The sequence below is a fragment of the Oncorhynchus kisutch genome, unplaced genomic scaffold (assembly GCF_002021735.2).
Source record: "Oncorhynchus kisutch isolate 150728-3 unplaced genomic scaffold, Okis_V2 scaffold3906, whole genome shotgun sequence".
NCBI classification, from domain to species: Eukaryota; Metazoa; Chordata; class Actinopteri; order Salmoniformes; family Salmonidae; genus Oncorhynchus; species Oncorhynchus kisutch.
Window position 1 is genome coordinate 111291 of NW_022265851.1, and position 9452 is coordinate 120742.

Below are 9452 nucleotides of genomic sequence, written 5' to 3' on the forward strand. Positions count from 1 at the left end.
CCTTTACCCTCATATACAGAGAGACTATCTATCTGTCTCCTCATATACAGAGAGACCATCCATCTGCCTCCTCTACCCTCATATACAGAGAGGACATCCATCTGTCTCCTCTACCCTCATATACAGAGAGAACATCCATCTGCCTCCTCATATACAGAGAGACCATCCATCTCTCTCCTCATATACAGAGAGGACATCCATCTCTCTCCTCATATACAGAGACTATCCATCTTTCTCCTTTACCGTCATATACAGAGAGACTATCTATCTGTCTCCTCATATACAGAGAGACCATCCATCTGTCTCCTCTACCCTCATATACAGAGAGGACATCCATCTGTCTCCTCATATACAGAGAGACCATCCATCTCTCTCCTCATATACAGAGAGGACATCCATCTGTCTCCTCTACCCTCATATACAGAGAGGACATCCATCTGTCTCCTCTACCCTCATATACAGAGAGAACATCCATCTGTCTCCTCATATACAGAGAGACCATCCATCTGCCTCCTCATATACAGAGAGACCATCCATCTCTCTCCTCATATACAGAGAGGACATCCATCTGTCTCCTCATATACAGAGACTATCCATCTTTCTCCTCTACCCTCATATACAGAGAGACCATCCATCTTCTCCTCATATACAGAGAGACCATCCATCTGCCTCATATACAGAGAGACCATCCATCTCTCTCCTCATATACAGAGAGACCATCCATCTCTCTCCTCATATACAGAGAGACCATCCATCTCTCTCCTCATATACAGAGAGGACATCCATCTGTCTCCTCATATACAGAGAGACCATCCATCTGCCTCCTCATATACAGAGAGACCATCCATCTCTCTCCTCATATACAGAGAGGACATCCATCTGTCTCCTCATATACAGAGACTATCCATCTTTCTCCTTTACCGTCATATACAGAGAGACTATCTATCTGTCTCCTCATATACAGAGAGACCATCCATCTGTCTCCTCTACCCTCATATACAGAGAGGACATCCATCTGTCTCCTCATATACAGAGAGACCATCCATCTCTCTCCTCATATACAGAGAGGACATCCATCTGTCTCCTCTACCCTCATATACAGAGAGGACATCCATCTGTCTCCTCTACCCTCATATACAGAGAGAACATCCATCTGTCTCCTCATATACAGAGAGACCATCCATCTGCCTCCTCATATACAGAGAGACCATCCATCTGCCTCCTCATATACAGAGAGACCATCCATCTCTCTCCTCATATACAGAGAGGACATCCATCTGTCTCCTCATATACAGAGACTATCCATCTTTCTCCTTTACCGTCATATACAGAGAGACTATCTATCTGTCTCCTCATATACAGAGAGACCATCCATCTGTCTCCTCTACCCTCATATACAGAGAGGACATCCATCTGTCTCCTCATATACAGAGAGACCATCCATCTCTCTCCTCATATACAGAGAGGACATCCATCTGTCTCCTCTACCCTCATATACAGAGAGGACATCCATCTGTCTCCTCTACCCTCATATACAGAGAGAACATCCATCTGTCTCCTCTACCCTCATATATAGAGAGAACATCCATCTGTCTCCTCATATACAGAGAGACCATCCATCTGCCTCCTCATATACAGAGAGACCATCCATCTCTCTCCTCATATACAGAGAGGACATCCATCTGACTCCTCATATACAGAGACTATCCATCTGTCTCCTCTACCCTCATATACAGAGAGACCATCCATCTTTCTCCTCATATACAGAGAGACCATCCATCTCCTCTACCCTCATATACAGAGAGGACATCCATCTGTCTCCTCATATACAGAGAGGACATCCATCTGTCTCCTCTACCCTCATATACAGAGAGGACATCCATCGGTGTCCTCTACCCTCATTAACAGAGAGGACATCCATCTGTCTCCTCTACCCTCATATACAGAGAGGACATCCATCTGTCTCCTCTACCCTCATATACAGAGAGGACATCCATCTGTCTCCTCTACCCTCATATACAGAGAGGACATCCATCTGTCTCCTTTACCCTCGTATACAGAGAGGACATCCATCTGTCTCCTCTACCCTCATATACAGAGAGGACATCCATCGGTGTCCTCTACCCTCATAGACAGAGAGGACATCCATGTAGTCAGAGGTGGAGAACTAACAGAGGACTGTCACAGTAATATGTTACTGTCTGAGGTGTTAGTGGTTTATTTCTGGGCCTGCCCTGCCCTCTAGTGTTCAGGCTGGGTCATTGCAGCAGCTCTTTGAATGAAGGAGCCATAAGGAACCTTACTGTAATACGATGTCCTAATACAAGGATACAATTGTCAACCATTTTCTAGACTTCTAGTCGTTGATTGAGGGGAAGCTGGAAGAACCCCAGCCATTTCTTGACAGACCGGCTGAGAGGAACAGACAGACATACAGACTCTCCCCCCTCCTCTCCTCAGTCTCACTTCTATCTTTATGTCCCTAACCCCTCCTCCTCTCCCTCCCTCCCTCCCTCCCTCCCTCCCTCCCTCCCTCCCTCCCTCCCTCCCTCCCTCCCTCCCTCCCTCCCTCCTCCCTCCCTCCCTCCCTCCCTCCCTCCCTCCCTCCCTCCCTCTCTCCTCTTTATGTCCCTAACCCCCCCTCCTCTCCCTCCCTCCCTCTTTATGTCCCTAACCCTCCCTCCCTCCCTCCCTCCCTCTTTATGTCCCTAACCCCCCCTCCTCTCCCTCCCTCTTTATGTCCCTAACCCCTCCCTCTTTATGTCCCAAACCCCCCCTCCTCTCCCTCCCTCTTTATGTCCCTAACCCCCCCTCCTCTCACTCCCTCCCTCTTTATGTCGCTAACCCCCCCCTCTCCCTCCCTCCCTCCCTCTTTAATGTCCCTAACCACCCCTCTCCCTCCCTCCCTCCCTCTTTATGTCCCTAACCACCCCTCTCCCTCCCTCCCTCCCTCCCTCTTTATGTCCCTAACCCCCCCTCCTCTCCCCCCTCCCTCTTTATGTCCCTAACCCCCCTCTCCCTCCCTCCCTCTTTATGTCCCTAACCCCCCCCCCCTCCTCTCCCTCCCTCCCTCTTTATGGTCCCAAACCCCCCCTCCTCTCCCTCCCTCTTTAATGTCCCTAAACCCCCCCTCTCCCTCCCGTCCTTTATGGTCCCTAACCCCCCCCTCCTCCCTCCCTCTTTATGTCCCTAACCCTCCCTCCCTCCCTCCCTCCCTCCCTCCCTCCCTCCCTCCCTCCCTCCCTCCCTCCCTCCCTCCCTCCCTCCCTCCCTCCCTCCCTCCCTCCCTCCCTCCCTCCCTCCCTCCCTCTCTCCCTCTTTATGTCCCTAACCCCCCCCTCCTCTCCTTCCCTCCCTCTTTATGTCCCTAACCCTCCCTCCCTCCCTCCCTCTTTATGTCCCTAACCCCCCCTCCTCTCCCTCCCTCTTTATGTCCCTAACCCCTCCCTCTTTATGTCCCAAACCCCCCCTCCTCTCCCTCCCTCTTTATGTCCCTAACCCCCCCTCCTCTCCCTCCCTCTTTATGTCCCTAACCCCCCCTCCTCTCCCTCCCTCTTTATGTCGCTAACCCCCCCTCTCCCTCCCTCCCTCCCTCCCTCTTTATGTCCCTAACCACCCCTCTCCCTCCCTCCCTCCCTCCCTCTTTATGTCCCTAACCACCCCTCTCCCTCCCTCCCTCCCTCCCTCTTTATGTCCCTAACCCCCCCCCTCCTCTCCCTCCCTCCCTCTTTATGTCCCTAACCCCCCCCCCTCCTCTCCCTCCCTCCCTCTTTGTGTCCGTAACCCCCCCTCCTCTCCCTCCCTCCCTCTTTATGTCCCAAACCCCCCCTCCTCTCCCTCCCTCTTTATGTCCCTAACCCCCCTCCTCTCCCTCCCTCTTTATGTCCCTAACCCCCTCCTCTCCCTCCCTCTTTATGTCCCTAAACCCCCCCTTCTCTCCCTCCCTCCCTCTCTCTTTATGTCCCTAACCCCCCCCTCCTCTCCCTCCCTCCCTCTTTATGTCCCTAACCCCCCCTTCTCTCCCTCCCTCCCTCTCTCTTTATGTCCCTAACCCCCCCTCCTCTCCCTCCCTCCCTCTTTATGTCCCTAACCCCCCCCTCCTCTCCCTCCCTCTTTATGTCCCTAACCCCCCCTCCTCTCCCTCCCCCATATTTCTCTCTTACTCCCCCTCTTTCTGTCTCCTAGTTGACCTTCCCTAAAGCCAAGCTGCTGCTGATGTCCAGCGATCAGGAAGATATCAACGACTGGTATTACAGCCTGAGCTCTGCTGTAGGGTACGTTAACACAGACACCCCATCTCTCTCTCTCTGTCTCTCTCTCTGTCTCTGTCTCTCTCTCTCTCTCTCTCTCTCTCTCTCTCTCTCTCTCTCTCTCTCAGTTGTCAGTTGGTCAGTTGTTGTAATGTGTTGCCTGTGGTCTCTCCGGTCAGTTGTTGTCTGTGGTCTCTACAGTCAGTTGTTGTCTGTGGTCTCTACAGTCAGTTGTTGTCTGTGGTCTCTACAGTCAGTTAAAGTCCAGGAACACAGTGGTCCATCAGAGAGATGATCTGGTCAGGAGACCTCTACGCTGCTTTGTAGAGGACCAGAACAACCAAACTACCCCCTCCACACCACCCGCCACCACCACCCCAGGGAGGAAGAGGGTGGCCCCCCCTCCACCCCAGACCCCCTCCAGACCTACCACTCCAGCAGAAGCAGAGGGCAGCGCCTCCAAGAGGATGAAGCTGACTGGGGGGCCAGCTGAGAGGTGGGTTTGTACAGAATGTACATTATATATGATAATGCTGTCATTCAGAGGTGGGGTCGTACAGAATGTACTGTATATATATGATAATGCTGTCATTCAGAGGTGGGTTCGTACAGAATGTACAGTATATATGTGATAATGCTGTCATTCAGAGGTGGGGTCGTACAGAATGTACTGTATATATATGATAATGCTGTCATTCAGAGGTGGGGTCGTACAGAATGTACTGTATATATATGATAATGCTGTCATTCAGAGGTGGGGTCGTACAGAATGTACAGTATATATATGATAATGCTGTCATTCAGAGGTGGGGTCGTACAGAATGTACAGTATATATATGATAATGCTGTCCACTCTATCCTGATGTTATTACAGTGTAATTACCCTGATATAGAGCAGAGGAAATAGAACCCCCTGTCCACTCTATCCTGATGTTATTACAGTGTAATTACCCTGATATCGAGCAGAGGAACTAGAACCCTCTATCCTGATGTTATTACAGTGTAATTACCCTGATATAGGGCAGAGGAACTAGAACCCCCTGTCCACTCTATCCTGATGTTATTACAGTGTAATTACCCTGATATAGAGCAGAGGTGAACAACACATTTTTCACATTCTTCTTCGTTCTCTCCTCAGTGAATCGGCCAGGTCAAGCTGTGTGATCCTGTGAAGGACCAAGAACTTCAGAGATCCTTGTTCTTTCACACAAACCAATCAAGTCTGACAGATAAGCGTTAATGGGGGGGTGTATGAGGAGAGATTGGAGGCCGCTAGATGCTGGAGAATTAGGTTAATGGGAGAGATGGGAGGTAGTTAGATACTGGAGAATCAGGTTAATGGGGAGAGAATGGAGGTAGTTAGATACTAGAGAATTAGGGGTAACGAGGGGATATGAGGAGCGATTGGAGGTAGTTAGATACTGGAGAATCAGGTTAATGGGGAGAGATGGGAGGTAGTTAGATACTGGAGAATCAGGTTAATGGGGAGAGATGGGAGGTAGTTAGATACTGGAGAATCAGGTTAATGGGGAGAGATGGGAGGTAGTTAGATACTGGAGAATCAGGTTAACGAGGGGATATGAGGAGAGATGGGAGGTAGTTAGATACTAGAGAATCAGGTTAACGAGGGGATATGAGGAGAGATGGGAGGTAGTTAGATACTGGAGAATCAGGTTAACGAGGGGATATGAGGAGAGATGGGGTAGTTAGATACTGGAGAATCAGGTTAACGAGGGGATATGAGGAGAGATGGGAGATAGTTAGATACTGGAGAATCAGGTTAACGAGGGATATGAAGATAAATGAGAGGTAGTTAGATACTGGAGAATCAGGGTAACGAGGGGATATGAGGAGAGATGGGAGGTAGTTAGATACTGGAGAATCAGGTTAACGAGGGGATATGAGGAGAGATGGGAGGTAGTTAGATACTGGAGAATCAGGTTAACGAGGGATATGAAGATAAATGAGAGGTAGTTAGATACTGGAGAATCAGGGTAACGAGGGGATATGAGGAGTGATGGGAGGTAGTTAGATACTGGAGAATTAGGTTAATGGGGAGAGATGGGAGGTAGTTAGATACTGGAGAATCATGTTAATGGGGAGAGATGGGAGGTAGTTAGATACTGGAGAATCAGGTTAATGGGGAGAGATGGGAGGTAGTTACTGGAGAATCAGGTTAATGGGAGAGACGGGAGGTAGTTAGATATGAGGAGAGATGGGAGGTATTTAGATGCTGGATAATTAGGTTAATGGGGAGAGATCGGAGGTAGTTAGATATGAGGAGAGATGGGAGGTAGTTAGATATGAGGAGAGATGGGAGGTAGTTAGATACTGGAGAATCAGGTTAACGAGGGGATATGAGGAGAGATGGGAGGTATTTAGATGCTGGATAATTAGGTTAATGGGGAGAGATGGGAGGTAGTTAGATATGAGGAGAGATCGGAGGTAGTTAGATATGAGGAGAGATGGGAGGTAGATACTGGAGAATCAGGTTAATGGGGGGGTAGTTAGATACTGGAGAATCAGGTTAACGGTGGGATATGAGGAGAGATGGGAGGTAGTTAGAAGATATGAAATGTGAAGATTTTAACACTGATGCCAAAGACACACTTTGAACACCTTCACGATAGAAGCTCAAGCAGATGGAAAATGTGAGATTTGACTCTGAAAGAAATGAATGTTTTGTCCTGAATAGAATGTTGCCATTTATATGACAGAGCAAAAGCTCAACAGGAAAATACTGTATTAGTAGATTGGGAATCAAAACTGTCCCCTGGGATATTTTGGCAGCATAACCCAATGTCATCTGAATGTTAAATCGTGATTTGTCTGTCTATTTACATGTAATTCATACAAGAGCTGAAATATTAGTAACATGCTTGTCTCTATGGTAATATACAGTATATTATAATATTAGTAACATGCTTGTCTCTATGGTAATATACAGTATATTATAATATTAGTAACATGCTTGTCTCTATGGTAATATACAGTATATTATAATATTAGTAACATGCTTGTCTCTATGGTAATATACAGTATATTATAATATTAGTAACATGCTTGTCTCTATGGTAATATACAGTATATTATAATATTAGTAACATGCTTGTCTCTATGGTAATATACAGTATATTATAATATTAGTAACATGCTTGTCTCTATGGTAATATACAGTATATTATAATATTAGTAACATGCTTGTCTCTATGGTAATATACAGTATATTATAATATTAGTAACATGCTTGTCTCTATGGTAATATACAGTATATTATATTAGTAACATGCTTGTCTCTATGGTAATATACAGTATATTATAATATCATGCCTGTCTCTATGGTAATATACAGTATATTATAATATTAGTAACATGCTTGTCTCTATGGTAATATACAGTATATTATAATATTAGTAACATGCTTGTCTCTATGGTAATATACAGTATATTATAATATTAGTAACATGCTTGTCTCTATGGTAATATACAGTATATTATAATATTAGTAACATGCTTGTCTCTATGGTAATATACAGTATATTATAATATTAGTAACATGCTTGTCTCTATGGTAATATACAGTATATTATAATATTAGTAACATGCTTGTCTCTATGGTAATATACAGTATATTATATTAGTAACATGCTTGTCTCTATGGTAATATACAGTATATTATAATATCATGCCTGTCTCTATGGTAATATACAGTATATTATAATATCATGCCTGTCTCTATGGTAATATACAGTATATTATAATATTAGTAACATGCTTGTCTCTATGGTAATATACAGTATATTATATTAGTAACATGCTTGTCTCTATGGTAATATACAGTATAATATAATATCATGCTTGTCTCTATGGTAATATACAGTATATTATAATATTAGTAACATGCTTGTCTCTATGGTAATATACAGTATATTATAATATTAGTAACATGCTTGTCTCTATGGTAATATACAGTATATTATAATATTCGTAACATGCTTGTCTCTATGGTAATATACAGTATATTATAATATTAGTAACATGCTTGTCTCTATGGTAATATACAGTATATTATAATATCATGCCTGTCTCTATGGTAATATACAGTATATTATAATATCATGCCTGTCTCTATGGTAATATACAGTATATTATAATATTAGTAACATGCTTGTCTCTATGGTAATATACAGTATATTATAATATCATGCTTGTCTCTATGGTAATATACAGTATATTATAATATTAGTAACATGCTTGTCTCTATGGTAATTTACAGTATATTATAATGGTAACATATCATGCTTGTCTCTATGGTAATATACAGTATAATATAATATCATGCTTGTCTCTATGGTAATATACAGTATATTATAATATTAGTACTACTAGGATTACTAGGACTGCATGGACTAGGACTATAGACAGTATATTATAGCGTTATGGAGATATATGGAGTGCAGGATTAGGACTATAGACAGTATATTATAGCGTTATGGAGATATATGGAGTGCAGGACTAGGACTATAGACAGTATATTATAGCGTTATGGAGATATATGGAGTGCAGGACTAGGACTATAGACAGTATATTATAGCATTATGGAGATATATGGAGTGCAGGACTAGGACTATAGACAGTATATTATAGCATTATGGAGATATATGGAGTGCAGGACTAGGACTATAGACAGTATATTATAGCGTTATGGAGATATATGGAGTGCAGGACTAGGACTATAGACAGTATATTATAGCGTTATGGAGATATATGGAGTGCAGGACTAGGACTATAGACAGTATATTATAGCGTTATGGAGATATATGGAGTGCAGGACTAGGACTATAGACAGTATATTATAGCGTTATGGAGATATATGGAGTGCAGGACTAGGACTATAGACAGTATATTATAGCGTTATGGAGATATATGGAGTGCAGGACTAGGACTATAGACAGTATATTATAGCGTTATGGAGATATATGGAGTGCAGGACTAGGACTATAGACAGTATATTATAGCGTTATGGAGATATATGGAGTGCAGGACTAGGACTATAGACAGTATATTATAGCGTTATGGAGATATATGGAGTGCAGGATTAGGACTATAGACAGTATATTATAGCATTATGGAGATATATGGAGTGCAGGATTAGGACTATAGACAGTATATTATAGCGTTATGGAGATATATGGAGTGCAG

At 44.1% G+C, this 9452-nt stretch overlaps 1 protein-coding gene and 1 long non-coding RNA gene across 3 annotated transcripts in view; both read left to right on the plus strand.

Moving 5' to 3' along the window:
- Positions 1–5582, plus strand: part of LOC116372089 (rho guanine nucleotide exchange factor 39-like) — an 80968-nt gene extending 75386 nt beyond the window's left edge. The window contains exons 9-11 of the mRNA XM_031821179.1: positions 4186–4274; positions 4504–4746; positions 5389–5582. Of these exons, the coding sequence (XP_031677039.1) occupies positions 4186–4274; positions 4504–4746; positions 5389–5422 (366 nt within the window). The 3' untranslated portion in view covers positions 5423–5582. The remainder of the gene's footprint in view (positions 1–4185; positions 4275–4503; positions 4747–5388) is intronic.
- An 8-nt stretch (positions 5583–5590) lies between these two features.
- LOC116372090 (uncharacterized) lies at positions 5591–6867 on the plus strand. 2 transcript variants are annotated; one of them, XR_004209114.1, is made up of 3 exons: positions 5591–6445; positions 6571–6741; positions 6777–6866. It is a non-coding gene; the product is annotated as an uncharacterized LOC116372090 (long non-coding RNA). The 2 variants fall into 2 exon arrangements; XR_004209115.1 differs by having other exon boundaries at positions 5613–5660; positions 5705–6445; positions 6571–6867.
- The last annotated feature ends 2585 nt before the right edge of the window (positions 6868–9452 follow it).